The 22,508-nt window shown below is 41.6% G+C and overlaps 1 protein-coding gene across 2 annotated transcripts in view; it reads left to right on the top strand.

Annotated features, from left to right (window-relative positions):
* LOC137408249 (lysosomal cobalamin transporter ABCD4-like) overlaps positions 1-21,731 on the top strand; it is a 31,164-nt gene extending 9,433 nt beyond the window's left edge. For both annotated transcript variants that reach the window (XM_068094682.1, XM_068094681.1), the window contains exons 10-13: positions 6,218-6,331; positions 6,437-6,625; positions 17,778-17,899; positions 20,594-21,731. In XM_068094682.1, the coding sequence (XP_067950783.1) occupies positions 6,218-6,331; positions 6,437-6,625; positions 17,778-17,899; positions 20,594-20,852 (684 nt within the window). In that variant the 3' untranslated portion in view covers positions 20,853-21,731. The remainder of the gene's footprint in view (positions 1-6,217; positions 6,332-6,436; positions 6,626-17,777; positions 17,900-20,593) is intronic.
* Positions 21,732-22,508: the final 777 nt, after the last annotated feature.

The raw sequence follows: 22,508 nt of genomic DNA, 5'->3' as shown, positions 1-22,508 counted from the left end.
GAATATAAGCAAAACCTTTGCAAGTTTTAATTTTTCAGCAGTGTAGAAATATTACATCTATTAAGGTTCTGTTGAATATGTCTGTAATAATATGGCTAATGTAAAGGAATGTAGCTTTTGACATTCTTACACAAATGCCATCTGGGCCAGTAGTTTTTCTTTTGGACATAGAGTAAATACATCTGAGACATATCATAGGTATGAACCTAGGAAATATTTCTAGCGTGAAGTCTGTTTTTAGTTATAAGGCTCCGACAACACCTGTCGGGAGACACTGAGCTTCAGTTTTGATGTAACTAATGTAAGAGTGGTAGTTCAAATTTTCTGCTGATCCTCTGTGATTCATGATCTTTCTCCAGCCTTACACCTAGAGAACTCCATATCTGTCTTGTGTCACCTGGTTTGGAATGTTGAATGATATCATTCATGTAGTACTTCTTCTTTAATCAAATTTGTGAGAAGATTTATTATTAACCTATAAGATACCCAGTCACAATCACACTTTGAGTGATCTCCTTTATATATAATCATACTTCCTTACCCAATCATGGAGGTTAGTAGTTCACTTTTCACATATCGTGTTTGTTTGCAGACCATTTCTGAGATTATATATAGTAGACTTCTCAAACATGGCATTGACTTCTTCACTTAAAAAAGGTTGTTGTAAGACACACTTGTAAACACATTGCTAAGGGTTTTCACAGTACAGCATAAATAATTCAGGTATGACACTATTGTGCGTGAGTTTCTGCTTTGGGGTACAACTCCCAATTTTTTTGTTAACAAGATTAAATAGCGGTCACTTATGAATATAATGTGAATCTTCTGATCACGCTAATATTGGGGATTGTTTGTGTAGGCATGTTCTATAAGGGTAGAGTAAGTATTGGTAACACGAGTAACACCAGAAATTATCTGAGTTAACAGGAGTGTGTATCTATGAGATCATTTTACCACCTTTTTGAGTTGCTAGAGCAGTTATGGTCAATGTTGAAGTCTCCTACTAGTAATAATTCTCTGCATATGAAATAGCAGGCCTTGACAACATATGAACGCTTTGTTCCATAAGGAAGGAGAGTTTGGGGCAGTATACACATGAGACGATGAAACTGCTTCAATGACTGTTTTGTCTTAACAGCAACTGCATCACCTAGTTGAGGATTGTCTATATGTTCATAATTGATAGATTTGTCAATGTAGCGGACCACGCCTCTACATTTCTTTTCTATCCTATCCTTCCGTATTAAGTACTATTCGGGAATGTCAAAACAACTGTTGACGGATTCCTTCCTCAAAAATGTTTCAGACGGAGTATTTTGAATTGGTGTTTAGATAGGATGCCTCTCAACTGATCAACCTTACTGGTTAGTTCATAGACGTTGAGATGTGGACGAGTTGCTCCCGTGTGACAAGTAATCCATTTTCATTTTCCATCTAAGGCTTTCATTTGATCAAGTACTTTTTCAAAATTTATTCTAAATTTGAGAATCTTCTATTGTGAGCGAAGCTGCTTTTGAACCTGGATATGATGTTCGAATATCCAGATATACTAGCGAATCATACAGTCCATCGACGTGCCTTCATCATGATGGTATTTCTATTAATGCTTTCGGGATCTATAGTGAGTCTCGCTGGTGAACCATCCAATGGAATATCAGACTAGTTTTTCACTGTATTCTCTGCACAGGGTTTGTTCCTTAGTTATGGTAATATCTGGATTTAGTGATTTTACTTTGTAAAGTGTTCTTTTTCTAATAATATTGGTCCAAAATGGCTGTTGATAGTCCTTCTGATAGTATCTGGACTGAAGTAATTAATTAGTAATTACTGTTGAGTGTTAGTCAGCAGGGTTGGTGAGAGAGATGATGAAGCAATGTTCTGGTTTAAAACTTTCTTCACGCTCATTCATTACGTTGCTTCATTCTGTGTTCGGTTGAATAGGTTTTATCTGAGTTCCTGATGATGTGGTAGGGGTGTCGGAGGGTTGTTTCATTTTATCTGAGTCTGTGCTGCTCGGTGTTTGAGCTGCAGGTTGGTGAACATTCTATCTGAGTCTGTGCTGTTTGGTGTTTGAGCTGCGGGTTGGTGAACATTCTGAGTATGTGCTGCTTGGTGTTTGAGCTGCGGGTTGGTGAACATTTCATCTGAGTCTGTGCTGCTTGGTGTTTGAGCTGCGGGTTGGTGAACATTCTATCTGAGTCTGTGCTGCTTGATGTTTGAGCTGCGGGTTGGTGAACATTCTATCTGAGTCTGTGCTGCTTGGTGTTTGAGCTGCGGGTTGCTGAACATTCTATCTGACTCTGTGCTGCTTGGTGTTTGAGCTGCGGGTTGGTGAAGTTTATGGAATTTCATTGTTGAATTCTTTTCATTGTTTTAGTCTAGTTGTTAGAAATTCCAAAAGACTTTCGACAACATTCTGACGGTAAGATATGGTCTTCGCTTGGTTTTGACTAAATCTTTCAACCGTTCGATCTTTCCCGATTGCTGTATCGAAGTGAGATGCATACTGTCTTGGTTCTTTGCCGGTGAATATTGTCATGTTCTAGGGTTGCTGCTCATTGAAAGCCTGCGTTCAGAGAAAAATGAACTTATCATAATGTTATTTGTCACTTGAAAAATTTTGTTCCTAAACACCTCTTCTGGTTTGCAATCTTTGAATGTAACTGGTATTCCTGCAGCGGCTAACCATTTCTGTGCATCTTCAGTGTTAAAACCATCATGTATCACTCTATTCACACTGTTCACACTGGGTGCGCAAGGGTGTCGGAGGGATGTTTCACTTTATCTGAATCTGTGCTGCTTGGTGTTTGAGCTGCGAGCTGTTGGAACTTGTGGAATTCCATTGTTGAATTTTTTTTCTTATTCAAATCTGATTGCTGGGGAACTTCAAAAGAATTTTGACAACATTTGTATGGTTGGATATGGTTTTTGATTGATTTGGACTAGTTCTGCCAAACCGTTCAATCTTTTCAGATTGCTGTATCAAAGTGAGATTTATGTGGTTGTCACTATCTGTCGGTGAATGTTTTCGGAGGTTGCTGCTCATTGGGAATCTAGGGTCAGAGAAAGATGCACTCCTCGAAATGTTATTTGTATTCTCAAAGATTTCTGTTCTTAACAGCTTTTCTGGTTTGCAATATTCATATGTAACTGGTGTTCCTTGCAGTTGCTAACCATCCCGTGCATCTTCTACATTATGAAAACCATTATACATTGCTTCATTCACCTTGTTAACAGATGGTGCACAGGTGAGCCAGTTTATTAATATCCGGGCTTTGTTTCTTTCGACACATCAAAGAGCTGGAATCCGGCTTCTTCATTTCTTGTTTTTTGGTATTCAAGGAAGGTCAAGATGAGAAATCAAGGAGAGATTTTTACTGTGTTAGTCTGTGTCACACGCAACAATAAAATCATTTCATAATATAATTGTACCTTTTCTTTATGAAAAATGTTGTCTACATGCAACAACATAAAATTGCTTCATATGTAATGATCACAAAAACAATTATTTAGCAATTACAGTCAAACATGGATAACTCGCCCACGGATAGCTCGAACACATGGTTAATTCGAACGGTTTCTTTGGTCCGTTCCCACGTAATGATAAATTGCTATAGATGACTCGAACTCAACACTGTTAATTCGAACTGTTTTTTGCCCAACGGCTATCGAAACGGTTGTTATCGCTTTAGAAAATCACTTTATTCAAAGCCATAGAGGTAAACCTCATATTTTCGTAATTCATAAGCGTCGTTATTACCAACATCGCAAAATATTTTTGTCAACGACTTTTCTAAAGGTTTGGTTAAATTTGATTTATACTGCTATACGATGAATAGCACGGGCTAGCCGGGTCACGCGCGCAAGGATTTTTGCCACGCACATACAAAACGAAAACAGCATGTTGTTTTTGTTTTGTATGTGCGTGGCGAAAATCTTTGAGTGCGTGACCCGGCTAGCTCGTGATGAATAGTTTTCCGACGTTGATTCCGTGTTGAATCAACGTCAGAATGTTGAATGTTTAAAACGTCTTAAAAATTGTTGTAATTAAACGTATATGTTGTCTTAGCTAAAAAAAACTATTCATCGTTTGACCTAAACACAGAATACGTGTGTACATTCAATAAGTATTCATTCAAAAAGCGTGAGTGATATACAATGTACCGTAAAACCTCGTAAAACTTTTAATTGAACTGCCTCGGAGTGTTGCTCTTAACGAATCCCAGGTAAAGTAAGGTAATCTTTGCATGAAAGGTAATCTTTGCACTTCAAGAAAAATCGGCAAAATTGATCGTGGGTAAAACGCTCAAAAGAAAAAGATGTCTTTTCTTTTGAGCATTTCAACAACGATCAAGTTTTGCCAATGTCAATCTAAAAAAACGTCCTGGCAATAACATCACCTCAAACAACAAACCAATCTCAAGTGATAGAAAAATCTCTATACTTTTTGATAAAAACGTTTTAAACTTTACATTAGAAGCATTTAATTTGAAACAAGCCATTTGTGCTTTTGATTTATATTATAGTTTGTATATGTACATGTATCTACTAATAAATAAGTAAATACATGGACTTGTGACAGTGCTCTGATAACTTGAACTCTCTGATAATTCGAACACTTTTGCTTGGTCCCGTGAAGTTCGAGTTATCCATGTTTGACTGTATTATGTAACCAATAGTTCTGATGTAACTTTCATTTGGGGTGTTTTAGCTAAGTTGCAGGTTTGGACAAATGTCGATGGTATCTTATTAACACTTACATAGAGCTCTATTGTATGTAGTGGCAACAATGGTTGCCTAGGAAACTAGAAAATTGATTTTAGTAAGATTCTATGTCATTCATTTTATACAAAGATGTAATACTTGAATTTTTTCTTTGTTCTGTGAAAATAGTCCTGCTAAAAGGTCAAGCCTTCATATCTCTACTTTTCAATGATTTTTGGACAGTCGGTAATTTAACCCAAGTTCTTATGGTAAAGGTTAGACAGCATTTGCAATAGTTGTATTAAGTTTATGTATTGTATTTAACTGGGTTTTTAAACTTTCTGATGAGGTATACAAATTGGCAGGGTTGGGGCCAATTCATAATAATAATATAATATTAATAATGCACATTAATAATTAATAGCTGCATTAAATTATTAATTAGCAATTTAATTTAATGCTAAATTCTTAGGTATTGTAATTCAAAATTCAATTAATGCAGTTATTCTACACGCTTATTTGATAAGTTATTGAGTTATTGAGCTTTTAAAAAATTGATTCATTAATTTAATTAACTATGTGGCTATTCTAAAAATTAATTTGTTGATTTAATGCATAATTTAATTTGAATATTAATTAAATTTGTAATTTATTTTTTAATGCAATTTTAAACTACCAATTCATTATTAACACAGCTCAACTGCACTTTCTGCTGTCGTCTCAACACTGTAAATTGTTATGCATTAATGTCCAGCACAACATAAACTGATGATGTCAGATGTCCAGCACAAGATAAACTGATGATGTCAGAAGGTTTTTAATCAGTCGCTTTTGGAAGTGTCCATGAAATGTATGGAGCTATTGTTATATGAACACTTAGGCAGTGCTTTATAAAATTACATGTATGTCAAATATGTGGTAAATTATGTTGTTTATAAATTATTGGCCAAGTTAGGTAGTTGTTGATATTCTGATGGTGTAATCTTGTGAACTGACAGCAAGTTGTGAGGGTGACATTGCACCATTCATACAGTGTTGCATATGCAGCAGTGTGCCAAAGAAACTGAACCCATTTGTTGAAAAACTAAAATTTTATTTACAATATTGTTACTCATTGTGAATTTAGTCAATAGTCATAAATAATATATTAAATTAGTTTTCATTTTATTGTGATTTCAAATATGTAAACCAAACAGCTGTAAGATTATGTTTTTGAATGATTATGTAGGCTAAATCTTTAACATGTAATTTATTTAATGGTTGAAGACTATAATCTGTACAGATATGATCACATCTCATACATTTTAGTTGCTGATTTCAAGTCATATATACATGATTTTAAATGAAAAAATAGAAATGTTACTCATTAGCAGTAGGTGACAAGTACCTGTGACAAATACTTCAAGTGCTCGTTTGATTACTAGGGTGTCATGACATTCGAGCAGCTGTTTAGCAGACACCACAGGTATGACAGCCCATTTGAAAACATAATTGTGGTAAGCTACTGTTACAGATGGTAGCCTTAGATGATGGAGGACCAGCCATTGTTAAACTGGAAAGGGTGACTGTTGAAATACCCAGCACAAAGCGCGTGCTTGTTAGTGATTTCACCTACACTTTCGAAAAGGTGAGACATTTTTTTGTAAACATAGGACAGCTGTCACATTGATATCCATTCAATGATTTTAGTTTATTGCTTGGTAAGCATTTCTGTGTAATATCTATGTTACAGGAAAAAAATGTTTTAATAACAGGAGATAGTGGCGTTGGCAAGTCATCACTCCTGCGCGTGATTGGTCATCTGTGGAAGAGCCAGGCAGGAACCATTAAACTGACCGGCAACATCGGATACAAGTCTGTTGTCAGCATTGTACCTCAACGACCTTACTTCATAACTGGACTTACTTCGCTAGCTGATCAGGTGAAACCACATTTTACCAACACTAAATAGCAGACTCAGCATAGCAGACAGGCATGCTACTACTAGACAACCTTGCTGAATGTTGGAATAATTACGCACATACTTATTACACCTGATGATCTTTAACTGCCAGGGTACTAGTAACACATAATTATCAATATAGGGAATCTAAAATCACGTTTTGGTGGACTTAGGTTCTAGTTCTTCATAATTCTGGCCCATTTACCTCTCTAGCTAGATGTATGTTAAATTGAAACACTTTTGTCTTTGCAGTGTAGGGTGTCAGGGTATGTACCATATAGCATATGTATCATATAACATAAACCATACTAGTGATGGCATGTACCGTCACTAGTATAGTATACTGTTATGATTGTTTGTGAAGGATTCAGTCCAGTTTCTTAACAGAATGTCTTCTAGCACGTATTTGCGCAGTGTCATAGGGCTTGGTGTTACACTCATGTCTATTATTTGCCTGCACGCTTTACATTATTTATAGTTCGTGGACAACATCAGTGTCAGATCGGCAGCTGCACTTGATCCTGGTGCACAGATTGGTTAGGTGCATTTATATCTGTATGATTTATCAGAGTTCCTTCTTTTTTTGTTTGTTTGTCTCACGGTAGAATTTGCTCTGAACGGCATCGACCCGTGTAACTTAAGTTAATATCTATTTATTTTCTACGTCGTCAATGTTTGTTTGGCGTAAAATGAAAATCGGTTGTAAAAAACAACTTTGTCCCATTGATACTGTTAAGGTTTTGTGCGCTGCGGTTTACTACTCCACCAACATAAGACTCAGTGTAAAGAGCGTATACATATATTCTGCTTCGTTCATAAATGGTTACAGCCAAAAACATGCAACAAGTAACAAATCAGGCGCAGAAAAGCTCTGCTCTCTTCTGTGAACGTTCGTGCTTATACAGTGGGGAGCCCCGCCTTTTGTTCCACTTGGTTGGACTGGGCTTAGCTCTCGGCTTGGTTCGGTTCGGCGTGGCTTTGGCTTGTCACATGCAGTCCACCACACACTCCCCCCATTGGCGACTATGGTCTCCAATTAATATCCTGGGGGAGAGCCAGCTGCACCAGAGCTTCGTATATACTGGTGGGCGCCATAGCGGAGGCGTTCTACTTCCTCTAGGAGAAGTTGGCGTTCTTGGCCTTCCAACTTCTCCTAGCGTAGTAAGTTCTACATGGCCTCGGTGGCCTTTTTCCAATCTTGAGCATCCTGCGACAACAGCCGGGCTCCGCTGCGCTGGATTTGTAATAGCATCTGGTTGGCGGGTACTTGGCTTACGACCTCAGCCAGAGTGCGATGGTTTGGTCAGTCCTGGGCTGTCTGACACGGCCTTGTCGGAACAGGGTGTGTCCTAGCTGGGGAACAAGGTCGTATCGCAGGCCGCTGTACTCCTCTGCGGGGGCTGCGTCGCATTTTTGCCCTAGTAGTGGAGGTGCATGCAGCCATCGGTAGGGAACCTCGCGCATTTTCTTGGCAAAATTGTTCACACGTATCCTGGCCGACCAAATATACCACTAGATCGACTTTCCCAGCTGGTGTGTCGCGTGGTCGATTAGCACATGGTCCCGCAACACGTGTTGCCAGTCGCAGGGGTATACGAACACAGCGTAGTGTTGGAGCACGTGGAACCTGATTCGCCGGTGGCTGGGTGCCAACCGGCAGATCACGCAACTCCCTTCCCGCATTAACCGATGACAAACAAATAGCTACAGAATTTAATACTTATTTTACAGAAATAGGACCCAGGCTTGCGCAAGCTTTTTCTACTACCATTATATAGCATCAAACTTCAGGGATAAATACATTCTCAGATTTTAATTCTGTAGTAGAAGTTCATGAGTGTACTGTTCAGAAAGTTATTGCAAATCTAAATGAACACAAAGCAAAAGGCATAGATGGAATTCTCGGGAAATTAGTGAAAGCATGTTCGCTTGAGTTATCAAAACCTTTGGCCTGCATATTCAACATGAGCATAAAGCAATGTGTTTTGCCACAAAAAATGACATGTGCTGAAGTTTTACCTATATTTAAAAACAAAGGCGATAAGCTGTTATCTAATAACTATAGACTTATTTCTGTTCTGCCGGTTTTCTCAAAAATCTTTGAGCATCTTATTAATCAACAAATCCATAACTACGCTATTAAAGAAAGCATTGCAGAAACTCAATTTGGATTTCAGAAAGGGAAAGGAGCTCGTGAAGCATCGATAGAATTTACAAACAATACACTTGCAGCTTTAAACAATAGTCTATCTGTTTTAGGTATTTTCATTGACTTCTCAAAGGCTTTTGATACAATAGATCACTCTATTTTTATAAATAAGCTTAAGCAAATAAATCTTTCTCATTCAAGTTTCAAATTAATTCAAAATTATCTATCAAATCGTCTTCAAAGTGTTATAATATTTCCGAAAATATCCCAACCTTTAGTAACTAAATGTGGAGTACCCCAAGGATCCATCCTTGGACCAACACTATTTTGGTTATAAATAAATGATCTTGTAAAGAGTACTGATAAATTTAAAACTATTTTGTTTGCTGATGATACTAACTTACTTAATACTGCTAAAAACTTGGATAAAGTTATAGCTATAATTAAAAAAATAATAAATTGAATAAAAAATTGGTGTGACCAAAACAAACTAGTATTGAATGTTGACAAGGCTAATGTCATAGTTGTTCAAAATCCACAAAATAAATTTTGATTAACAGAAAACATTTCCATGAATGGACAAAACATACTAATGATGGATAGCATAAAATTTTTAGGCGTTACAATAGATAGCTCACTAAACTGGTCAAGACACATAGAACTATTGAGAAGACAACTGCGACAAAGCTTGGGACTTATTTACCAAGCCTCATTGATCTTACCAGAAATGCCTCTTTTGCTTTTATATAATACTCTGATTAACAGTTTAAAATAGTTTATTGCTCGGAAGCATGGGGAAATGCTCCAATGAGTTACCTAAACAAAATTTTAGTCATCCAGAAGCGATTGCTGAGAATAATATATCATAAAAACTTTCATTTTCCGTCAACTCCTTTGTTTAAAAGATCTCGTGTTTTGCCTATACAGCAACTTTGCCAACTAAGAATATGTCTTTTAGCCTTCACACAATTTAAATCTCAAACTAACTTGTCAACAGATTATAACACTCGTCATTCCTTATTTTCATAACCACTTCCACCCTCCTCCTCTCCTGGTGGCCATAGACAGGTTGCCTATCGTGTGTCATCAAAATGGAATTCCTTGCCAATTTGGCAAAGGAAAATTAGTAGTCATGATGGTTTTAGAGCTGCTTTAAAGCAGTACTTGCTGGACTCTCTGGGATAGATTTGCTCCGATTTCTATTGATTAGACAACCATGTTTTTTTTCATTAATAATCAATCTCATATATTAACTCGGGCTCTGCGCCTCCCCTCGAATAGCCATGCTACTGCGCATATGGGCCCACATTGCACCTTAATTTTCTATAATCTTATTATGTCATGATTTAATGTGAAATAACTTGCTCTTCCACCCGTGCGGTAGTCCGAGCAGAAGAGGACTTTCCTCCTGTCATGTCTCCTTAACGGGCAAGCTAGCGCAGAATGACTTAGCCGGAGGAGAAGAAGGCAAGTCCGGGGAGGGTGGCTCGATCCTTTTTCTTCCTGTCCTCATGGCAGCTACCCGGCAGACCCCATCCACATCTTCTGTTAAGGTTTCTTCCAATAACGCTTCCATTCCCTCGTTATTTGTTTCCAACACGGCGGATTCAGAGTGGCCTAGTTCTTCTTCTTGCGTTGTGCCTATCTCTCCTCCACTTCCCGTGTAAGCCACTACGTTCGCCGGCGTTGGCCTATTCAACACTTCTTCAGCTTCTTTCAAGCTAATTGTGACCGAAGTCAATAACTCTTGGAGAGAGGTATTACAAGCGCTATCCATATTTTCCAACAAACTAATATTGTCCAGAGTGAACGAACGCTTTATTAGGAAAGCTTTGGTAGCGACTGTGAGAGTCGTTTTACCGCTTTCCTTTTCGACCTCCGGACCATTTTCCGGTGATCCCATTGAGTAACATACTCCGTTCCCATACCGGTTCGGCCTCCTAGTAGTCCTTGTCGGCCTTGGATTATTGCCGACAGGTTCCGACAGGTTTGCCTCCGGTTCTTCCGGAACTTCTTCGAGTATGACCAGATCGGTCGTGATGGAACTCCGTCTTTGGTCCCTTCTTTCCTCCGGCCCGGCCGGGTTTTCAGTGGGAGTTGTCCTTGCGGCCTCCACTAGCAATTTTTCCCAGTTGGGAGGCGGCCATATTGGTAGGGGGTCCTTTTTGTTTTTCTCCCGGATTTCTCTCAGTCTACCTGGGCTGGCTCCTTTCATGTTAGGACCCGTTTTTGGCTCCATGGTGGCTGGGGCATGCCCCAGTCTTTCTGGACAGGCGTGGTAGGGCTTAAATCTCGCTTCGCTCTGGATTGAGGACTGGCCCTGCCTCTCTATCAGACAGGTGTGGTTCCCCCAGGCTTTCAGGACCTAATATGGTCCCACGATCTTCGCCTGCAGCTTGGGGTTCTCCCCCCCCCCCTCGCCGGCGCTTGTTCATGAGCCATACCCAGTCGCCTGGGGAGTACAGTGGGGGCTCCTCTCGGTCCTCCTATCTTACCTCTATTTGGGTCTGTCGTAGTGCTTCATGCACGGTTTGCAGTCTTTGCTGTACTCCTAGTGCATATTCGTGGGTGGGGAAGAACTCGGTTGGTGGAGGGTGACTCTCCAGCTGGTCTGGCAATCTCAGCTCTCGTCCCAACATCAACATGTTGGCCGTCTCTCCGGTTGTGGAGGGGGGCTGCCTCGGTATGCCTTCAACAGCTGGGGAAGCAACAAGTCCCACTCGTCCTGCTCGTGGGCTAGCAGTAGAGCCCGCAGGAAGTTCCTAAGCCCATGGTTATTCCGCTCCACGATTCCGTTGGCCTGTGGGTGGTATAGGGTAGTGTGCATTTTTTCCCACATTCCAGAGTTGGCACAGTTTGACCATTAGTTGACACTCAAACTGCACCCCCTGATCCGTGTGGATTTGCTCTGGTAGCCCCAGGTAACAGAACACTCACTCATCCAGAGCGTTTGCGACTACCGGTGCCATGGCGTCGAGTAGTGCCAGTGCATCCTGCCATCGGGTGAAGTGGTCCATGAGGACCAGCACTCATTGGTTTCCCCTTGGAGTGGCTGAGAGTGGCCCGACCAGATCCACGGCCGCTACCTGTTAGGGCCTTCCTGCGTAGAGTCACCGCTTTCCCTTGGCTGTTTTGGTCTCCCCAATTCTTTGTGGCTTGGCTCACCTCTCAACTCTTTACGAGCCGTCTGACAGTGATGTCAGTCCTGGCCAGTCCCAGGTCAACTGGAGGCGGCTTGTCATCCTTCCCACCTCAGAGTGGGCCAGGGCGTGCGTTTGTCACACCATGGTCTCCCGCATAGCTGGCGGGCAGATAGCGCACCATCTAACACGGCCCTGCGGGGCTATGCGTGCTTCCAGCACGCTGTCTTGCCGAATGCGTAGGGAACCACGCATGTGGCTTAGTATGTCCATTTCCCTTCTTCCCACTTCTGGGTGTTCAGCTGGCAGCTCTTCTCCCATGGCGAATGCTCGACACATGACGGCTACCGGTTTCTGTCCTGTGGCCTGTAGTCTTGCCAACTCGCTTTTTGGTCCTGGTTCAGCTGGTTGGGCTGGCAGCCTCTTGGAAACACCACCGTTACTCAAGTTCAATCCTGCCACGGTTGGGGCCGGAATCCTGTGCGATCTATCGGTCGGTGTTCCAGAGTATGCGACGTTTCCCAGGGTCAATCCTGCCCTGTCGAGAGCGGGAGTCCTGTCCAGGCAACTGGTCGAGACCCACGTGGTTAACGGCCCTCTTTCCTGGGCCAACTCTCTCCGTGATGGGCCTTCGTCCCTCTGTTCAGTGCTTGCGCATTGTCAGCAGTCCCCGCAAGTTTGCCTCTGGCCATTTGCATTCCCATGCCGGATTCCTAACCGGTGCTCCAGGATATACCGGAATTCCGCCAGGATCTCGAGCTATTGGGCCACGTGGTTTGAGGGCTCCCTCCTGCACAACTATCAGAGGGATGCGTGATTGGTCCGCAGAAGGAACTCTTGTCTATATAGATAGAGCCGGAAATGGTTTACCGCCTTAACAACTGCGAGCAACTCCCTTCTAGTGACACAGTAATTGCGTTCCGAGGGGGTGAGAGTCTTGCTGTAGTAGGGGATGACTCTCTCGCGGCCCTCTTGCACTTGAGACAGCATGGCCCGTACCCCGCATCCACTGGCATCCGTATCCAAAATATACTGTTTCTGGGGGTTTGGATAGCCCAATATTGGGGCGGAGCTGATGCTGTCCTTCAGTTTGTTGAAGGCGATCTGCTTTTCCTTTGTCCATCTCCACGCCTCTCCTTTCGCCGTCAGCCGGTGCAAGGGATGCGCTATCGTGACGAACTCCGGAATATACTGTCAGTAGTAACTGACTGTCCCGAGGAATCCTTGAAGTTCCTTAACTCCGCGTCGGTTTGGCCACTCAGCGACCGCTTGCACTTTAGCGGGATCCGTGGAGACCTCATCCTTGTTTACCATGTGGCCCAGGTAGCGTACCTGGGGCTGTAGTAATGCACATTTGGAGGGTTTTAGCTTCAACCCGATTTTGTGGAGTCTCTGGAAGATCTCCTCGAGTCAGTACAGGTGCGTGTTGAAGTCTGGCGCGATGACCATAATTTCATCGAGGTATAACAACAATGTCCTTCAGTCGAGACCGTGCAAAACGCATTCCATGAGTCTCTGGAAAGTGGCTGGGGCGGAGGTCAGCCTTAAGGGTAGCACCTTTCATTTCCATAGTCCAGATCAGGTAGAGAAGGCCGATACTCTCTTGGGCCTCGGCATCCAGGGGCACTTGCCAATATCCGCTCACCAGGCCGAGTGTACTGAATTATCGGCTACCAGACAGAGGGTCTAGACTGTCATCGATCCTGGGTAGGGTGTAGACCTTCTGCTCTGTGACAGCGTTCAAGCGCCGGTAATCTATGCAGACTCGCCACATCATGTCCTTCTTTCGGACTAACACCACGAGGGAGCTCCAAGCTCCTTCAGCTGGCTCAATAAGGCCTCTCTTGAGCAAGTCTGGCACCTGCCTTTTGGCTTCCGCCTCCTTTTCCGGTCGTAGTCTGTGGGGTGGTTGTCGAATCGGCCAAGTTCCTTCATCAAGCGGAATTGAGTGTTCCACTTCGAAGGTCCTTCCTACGTCCTCGTCGTCTGTGCTAAACACGGTTGCATACCAGCTCAGCAGCAAGGCCAGCCTCGCTGTCTGGCCTGTCCCTTCACAATTTGGTTGATCCGCTTGGAACAATTCTTCCAGGTGAGCCGGCACTTCATTGGTTGAAGTTGGACCGGCTACACACAGTAAGGGGTCGTTCTCTTTGACCTGTAGGGTGTATATCATCGTGTACGTGCTGATAGGGGCCCCAGGTTGGAGGGTCAATGGCTGTTCCGTAGTTTTCATGCATCGGGTGATGACATGTTCTTTTGGTCCGGGCTGATTCAGGCTACTCGCCACTGGGGTCTGTCCGAAAATCCTTTGATCAGCCCCATGGGGCAGTAATTCCTCGGAGTGATGTGACAGTGTATCGCCATCTTTGTCCGAGCCGGCACCACCACTCCCCTGACCACCTGCACTTTACTTTGTAACAACCGTCCATGCCGGTCCGTGCAGACTAACTGCCTGCAATCCACTCGACCCACCGGCCATTCAAACTTCAGGGAGCATTGGTGGGCCACGAAGAATCGCATACCCAATATGGCATCCTCACTCTGGTGGCTGACCACCAAGACTTCTTACGTTCCTCAGCCGAATTGGCAACCGGATTATTCCATAGAAAGGAAGCCGGGTTCCGTCAGCCAGCAGACCCTGGCTGTCGCTCTTCTCGAGCCAGTCTTCTCGTACGGCTCCAGGTAGTTGATCGAAGACCTGCTTATTTAACAGGTTCGTGATGCACCAGCTGTCCAGGAGAAATTGAATGGGCCGCCCCTCCACTCTTCTTGGAAGGAATTAACTGGTTGGATGAGGTCGGCTGAGGCCTTGCGCCGTAATGGTGTCTTCTTGGGTGTCGTCTGAGGTGCTTGGAGTACCCTCTCCTCGTAGCGGTGCGTAGTCAGTCATTGGGGATGTCCTGCATCCTGAGTCGACCGGTAGCCCCATCGGCCGCCGTTCCTGGGGTGGGAAAGGGGCGGCCCTGCCGCTTTTAAGGCAGGCTTTCGACAGTCACACCCTGTGGAACTGACCTCGCTAGTCTTTGGCATCTTGGGCGGGAGGATTTGGTAGTCACCTCCCTACGTTTCTGGCTACGCCCTTGCCGTTCGCACGGAGTGGCGTAAACTGCATCCGGGACTGGAAGAGCGTCGGAACTGGCCTCACTCAAGCACTGACAATAATTTTATGTGTCTACAGGCTCTTCTTGCGCACGAATCTCTCTCAGTCTAGTCTTTGCCGGGCAAAACCATCCGTCAGCGTTTCCCGAGTCCCGGGTGGCTTTAGCACGTCTCCGGGGTTGTTTGGCCTTTGCACAGTCAGCAGTTGGAGCTACTGCTGTGGCTTCTCCTCATTTCCCGTAGCCGGTTTTGAGTAGCGGGGAAAGTTCTTCCGAACATGCCCTAGCCTGCCACAACCCTAGCAAAGGATAGTTGGCTGGTTTCCTTTTTCTGTCCAAGCGTGGACTCGCTCCTGTAGCTGTTCCAATTTTTCCGTAAGGGATTGGACTAATATGGCCAGTTGTCCAATGACCTTGGTCTCGGCCGAGTTCACCTGGCCAGGGGGTTCCCCCTCCAGGGCTCGCACCAAAGATTCAACAGGTTTGCATTCTCCTCCTTGGATCTGGAGGTAATCATTTCCAGCCCGTATGGCATCTGCCAGTGTGGGCGTGTGCACTGCCAACAGGTGCCGCTGCATGGCAGAGTCCTCCAGCGAGCTGCAAAACGTTTCCATGACCATATTATTCTGGTGAGGGTTCGGGAGATCTCCGTACGCAATGCGTACCAGCCTCTTCACCTCTATGGCATGCTCCTGGAGCGACGTCTTCTTGTCTCGCCTGAGGGCGTTGAGCCGGCTTAGTGCCTGCCTGGCAGATAGTCCGAATCTTGCCTGAAGGGCATTGAATACGGCCTCCGGGTTTTCGGCCCATTCACAGTCCTCGGCCTGTTTGCCTAGTGCCTCTCAGAGGTGTAATAGCGTCACTCCTTTTGCCCAAAGGTTAGCCTCGGCCACCTTCAGGAAGCGAGCAATAAAATATTCCATGTCTCCCTTTTTCATGTATATTGGAGTCTTGAATCGTGGTGCCGGTTCCTGGGGCCTTGGCATCCACAACACTCGTTCTAGTGCCTCGACTAGCCGGTCGGGTCCCGGATCGGCGCTTCGTGCACTTTTGTTTACCATGTTTTCTGGTGGGGGACTTCCAGCAGGTTTCTGCCGTTTTTATGGCAATTCTTCTACTGTGTCCGTTGCTGCAGGCAGGGTTTTACACAGCTCTCTCTTGGTTTTTTCCTGTTGCCAGGAAGTTTTTCCAGTAGGAGCTGTGCTGCTGTTTTTCAGGCAGGCCCTATCCCGTGTCGTCTGGGTTTCTTTATACTGCCACTTTGAAGGCAGCAGAAAGTTCATCCAGTAATTCAGTACGAGCCTTGTGGTGGAGTTTATTTAGGATCGTCTTATCCCACTGATGCCACCATTGTAAAGGTTTTGTGCGCTGCCCTTTACTACTCCACCAACATAAGACTCAGTGTAAAGAGTGTATACATATATTCTGCTTCGTTCATAAATGGTTACAGTCAAAAACATGCAACAAGCAATTAATCAGGCGCAGAACAGCTATGCTTTCTTCTGTGAACATTCGTGCTTATGTAGCGGGTAGCCTGGGCATGGCTCTTAAGGGGGATTGGGAGAGAGAGCCTGGGACACTTAGCAACATGCGGGGAAGACAACTCTAAAAGTCGACTTCTGCAGTCGCTAATATCACAATCGTTATTTCCGAAGGAGTATCATGTGACGGTCTTATTTATGATTTACATGAGTATTATGTATTATTTTTAATCTGAATTGGCAGCAAACAAACGCTGGTTAGTAAGTATGAAATGTAGGCTGCATAACAAATCAATCACGGGAGTTGTATTATTTCGTATATTCAATTAATTATGTTTTGATTTAGGTATAATAAAAAATTAAATCAATTAAATAAAAAAATATCACAATAACAATACAAACATAGCAAATGTATAGCAATAAAACAACAAAAATGAATTGCTAGTAAAGAAAAGTTTGTCTAGTAAAAAGTAATCTCAGTTTTATTTTACTCGCGAGTATTATGATTACTCGCGACAGTTATTATGAACAACCCGGACCTACCACTGCAAAACGGTGCCATCTGAAAGCAAATACTCTTTCCGAGGCCAGTAGGAAGAACTATAAATTGGTCAAAACCTTCAATAATATGTTGTGAAGCTTGAAACTGTTCTGATTTCATTGGGACTATGCCTAGTTTTGATAGTAATTTTTGAATCGCTCCAATTTTTTATCAGTATATGAAATGAAACTGCTAACGTGAAAACGCAAGAGAATAGTAACCTATGGTTCTTATCGTTTTATTATCAAACGGGGTACTACGTAACCACCCAGCCTATCAAAAACATAGGGCTTTTTACTAGATTAAGTTACGTGACCATGACGATAGGTTTTAAACGCGCCACATCTAATACATCGTGAGATCTGAATCTAACGACACACTTCCATTAGTATCAGCCTGAGCGTCATATGTAACATATGTCGCTAGTTTTGCAGAAGTCATCTTACCTTTTTTTCGCTGTGTCCCGGGCTCTCTCTCCCAATCCCCCACGAGAGCCATGCCCAGGCTATATAGCGGGGAGCCCCGTCTCTTGTCCCACTTGGTTGGACTGGGCTTGGCTCTCGGCTTGGTTTGGCTCAGCTTGGTTCAGTTCGCCTTGGTTTGGCTCAGCTTTGGCTTGTCACATACAGTCCACCACAATACATCGTTCTCTCCAGTTTTGTTTGCTTAATTCAACTTGAGGTCCTCAAAGTGAGAATTATTTTCTCTTCTATGTTTTGCAGATATATTTGAGTATTTCCAATAAGCATGATCATGCTGAAATACTTGAACTGATGTCAGAACTAGGATTACTGGAGCTCACTCACAGATTCGGCAGTGTAGACACAAAAGCATCCAGTAACTGGTCAGATTCTGTTTTTATGTTTATTGGTTTCGTTAGTATTTAATACTCTTTGTTATAGCCTGAGCTCAGCTTGTTTAAGTTCTTTGTTATAGCCTTAGCTCAGCTTGTCCCACGACCAAACACGAGCGAAGCGATTGGTTGGGATATTTACGATAAATGCATATGTGCACATAACTCCCGAAAAATTATCCGTTAACGGCGTGACCAAACCCTTGTGCCGAAATTTCTTCAACAAATTTAACCATTTTTTTGTAGAGCCGTTTAAGTATAATAATGATACAAAACACATATAAACCTATTTAAATATGTCACCAAGCCTTTGAAAGGTTACTGCAATATCCTAAAACTAACCCATCTGATCGGATGACACATAAATAGACAGATTAATTCAGCCTAAAATCGAAATAGAAACTTGAGAAGACTTTTTTAATCAAAATTAAGACCGGCCAACGAAACGCCAATAAGGTCGTGCGACAAATAGTATAACCATTAAGTCGTCCAAATTTCACGAGAAAAACGTGCACATTTCACCAGTCTATAGCATTGTCTAATTGCCGAAGGTTTCTGTAATAAACGTAGACTGTTTGAGGCGTAGACCGATTCACAGGAACAAAAATGTGGTACACAGTTTATCAGCCTACGTTTTTTGTCCAATTACCGAAGGTTTTTAAATTATCTAGAACATTAGCCAGATTTCTTTACATCTTATCTACAAGCTAGGGCCGAACTACAATGACCCTTTGTGACAAGAATATTTTTTTATTTCACTCCAGTTTGCAGAAAACTTCCAGACGCCCGAATGCTAATACTTGCTTTTTGTTACATATCGCTGTCAAAACCATTCTACATTCAGCACAACCAACTTTCAAACTGTATATTACACGGTAGCTTGCCATTTTACTTTTATTAATATTGCATTTCAGAGATATAATAAACATATTTCATTATTGCTGTTGTTAGTTAAATTACGTACAGTAGATTAGGTCTACAACTTTAATTAATATTTATTTTATTGTTGTAAAACATAAGTTTGAGATAGTAGTAGATTAGGTCTGATTTTTATACAACCTTTTGTTTTGCATAATTGACCTTTTGAATTTCATTTCAAAACAACTTGACAACTACCATGGACATACAACCTCCCAAAACACCGCGTCGTCGCAGTGGCCGTCCATGTGTCTCCCAATTATTATGGAGGAGGCGAAATAGAAGGTCCTCACAGCAACCATCAACTTCAAATGCTAATGTTCAACAACACGCTACTCAAAATAATAACAAAAACTCATCTGATTCAGAAAATTCTTTAGTAGATGTTGTAGGCGATGTAAATGACATGGACTTGTCAGCCCCTTTGTTTTCAGATGATGATCATGATTTTAAGGATATCGTTGACCATGAAAATATTGCACAAAACAAAATTGTTCCTCCCAATGCTGCCCCCCTCCATCACATTCCTCTTTTTAAATCTTTAGATTGTCCTGATTTTCAAGAACTGCGTAACAACTTTCAAGGCAGACTTGACAACAACATGTCCCAGCTCACATGTACTGGATGTAATGAGAAACATTTCATTACATACAATACTCAAATACAACTATGTCATACGTGCCAACAAGTTAGACCTGAAGCTGTTAATAAATTCAGTGCATCTTATGATCTTAAATTTAAATGATTTTAATTTAAATAATCATATGTCTTTAAATTTACAACTTATGTACAAGCTAGGGCCGAACTACAATGCCTCTTTATAACGAGAACATTTTTTTATTTTGCTCCAGTTTGCAGAAAACTTCCAGACGCGTGAACGCTCATACTTGCTTTCTGTTAAAGATCGCCATCAAAACCATTCAACACAACCAACTTTAAAACTGTGTATATTACACAGCATCTTGCCATTTTACTTCTAATATTGCATTTCAGAGATGTAATAAACATATTTCCTTTTTGCTGTTGTTAAATTACATGCATTACAGTAGGTTAGGCCTACAGCTTTAATTAATATTTATTTTATTGTTGTAAAACATAGGTTTGAAATAGTAGTCTCTGTCAATTCCTGCTGACAACTACTTTTTCAACAACCAGCACTACCCTTTTTTTCTCCATTATCACTTATTCCATTATCAGGTCGTGGGCTGTATGACCGGGGAATTTGTAATTTAAGTTTTTTGTTATAGCCTGAGCTCAGCTTGTTTAAGTTTTTTGTTATAGCCTGAGCCCAGCTTATTTAAGTTTTTGTTATAGTCTGAGCTCAGCTTGTTAAGTTCTTTGTTGTAGCCTGGGCCCACCTTGTTTAAGTTCTCTGTCATAGCCTGGGCGTGGCTTGTTTAAAGTAGAATTTCAGGTGTACTCATACCTAGCATTTAGCTAATCACACTACATTAATTTTCATCTTTCACAATCGTAAGTTAATAGCTCATCAATAGATGACTCCTCAATTGATGAGTCATCAATTAATGACTCATCAATAGATGAGTCATCAATTAATGACTCATCAATTGATGAGTCATTAATTGATGAGTCATCAATTGATGACTCACAATGGCATCATCACATCGTTGACTCATGACTCTAGACTGACACTGGTCCACAAGATAATCATTGACTCCAATCTGCAGGTTGTGGAATAACTACATGTAGTTAGCTAATCTCTGAATTACATTAGCCCTTAAGCTCGGATATCGTGTTTGCATACAGGTACGGTGAGTTGACCCCTGGAGAAGCCCAGCGACTGGCAATAGTTAGAGTTCTCCACTACAAGCCTTTACTTGTCTTCCTCGATGAAGCCACGAGCCAGCTGGATGTTGTCAATGAGAGGAAAGCGTATGAGGCTCTTGCTCGCAGAGATATTACCGTGGTTAGTGTGGGCCACAGGCAGTCTATTAAACAGTTCCACAGCGTAGAAATCCACATCAACGGAGACACTAGCTATTGCGTGTCAGGCATCGGTCCTTAAAACCTGTATCGTCAAAGTTTTCAACATTCCATCATCAGATCCACTGAGATAAAGTATTTGATGTTTGTTCTAGTTTTATAAAGTGATTTGATCTGTAATGCCAGCTAATAAGTAAGTAGTGGGGAGGAGTCATCATTGAGAGTAGTTTAAAGCAGTTTCCAGATTCGCGGATAATAAAATTTAAAAAAAATGGTTGTTTTAAAACAATTGGCGAAAGCAAGGTTAAACAACCTATAGTAAATTGAAGTAGTAAGTTTTTTCTATGTAAGGCTCTTGAACTGTATATATAGTTATGACAAACAAGAGCTTTTTTATCCCTTCCAGAGGTCTGGTTTACCAGCTATAGCATAATTATCACTAATAATAAACTTAGATCAGGGGCTCTTAACTTCGGTTCCATCAAATCCTTGGGGTTTAGTGAGTCAGTCTGACCTGTTCGGTTTGAGGCCTCTCAAATAAAATTGATGTTTTAAAAGAAAACGTTAGTCAATTTCAAGAATGTTAGTTTTAAGTTTCATAATTTCTGGACCTTTTGCATGAAAATGGTTATAATGAGTAAGAGAGGCATTTCTACCCCATTGGGGGGTTTTGACTCCTCCCCAACTCTTCATTTTTCTTTTTTAAATACTCAGACTAGGGTTTGCGTAAAACTCGTACCCATAAGTTTATGGGGCATTCTTGCTGTTGCCTTATAGCATTATTTTTAGCCTCAGGTGTTCATTAGACTGAAGAATTAATTTTAGCTATGTCGTATTTTAGACAGGAAAGTTCGTCTGCCTTCGCACTCCACAGTTCTACAATACTGTTTTCAAAGCATTTTATCTCTAGTGGTTTATTTTACATGTCAGACAGATTGAATGTAGAATAAATTACATCTAATTATACTCATATTGACATATCAATATATATATATATATATATATATATATATATAATTTCATTTGCAATAATTTCATTTCAAATAGAAATGCTTTTAAGTTATGCCATAGCCATACAACAATAATAAATAAAAAAAATTTCATGTTTTTCAATCATTAGATGTTAGGTGGGATTTAGCACCTTGGATGCATTTTGCAATTTATTTTGGAAACCATTATATTCTGAAATAATCAAACCATCACGTGTGATTGAATTTTTTAGTTGAATTTAATTTTTTCTTCAAGCAAGACAATTGCAAAAATGTACACCAAGAAACCACCACTACATGCAATGTTTTCTACCTACAACATGTTTTCTACCATAACATTTCAGCATTTGCCATTCTAAATTTTTTCAAACATTGATGAGACACAGAAAAATGTTTGATGTTTTTCAAAAGGCTGCGCTGAACGGTTGAGGTGAAAAGGTCACTCATTGCAGCCAGTCAGTGTACAGCCTAAACAGTGATGGCAATTGAATTTGTGTAAAATGATTGTTTCAGCTGCTCACCCAATATTTAAGAGTAACTTCATTTGGTTTCTTTATTCTGAAGAAGCTGCTTTAGTAACCCAACTTCATATTGGGAGACTAGAAATCAACAGCGTAGTTATTTGTATTAGTCAAGGAGAGTTCACAAATATGACATTCGGAATAATGTTAGCCTTGGGCTTTGCGTTTGACGTTAAGAGCACACACTATGGACAAATATTCTTCGTTTCTTAAAATAAATTTTAAAAA

Source organism: Watersipora subatra, chromosome 11 (assembly GCF_963576615.1).
Source record: "Watersipora subatra chromosome 11, tzWatSuba1.1, whole genome shotgun sequence".
NCBI classification, from domain to species: Eukaryota; Metazoa; Bryozoa; class Gymnolaemata; order Cheilostomatida; family Watersiporidae; genus Watersipora; species Watersipora subatra.
The sequence above is the reverse complement of the archived record's forward strand: the minus strand, read 5'-3'. Positions and strand labels throughout refer to the sequence as shown.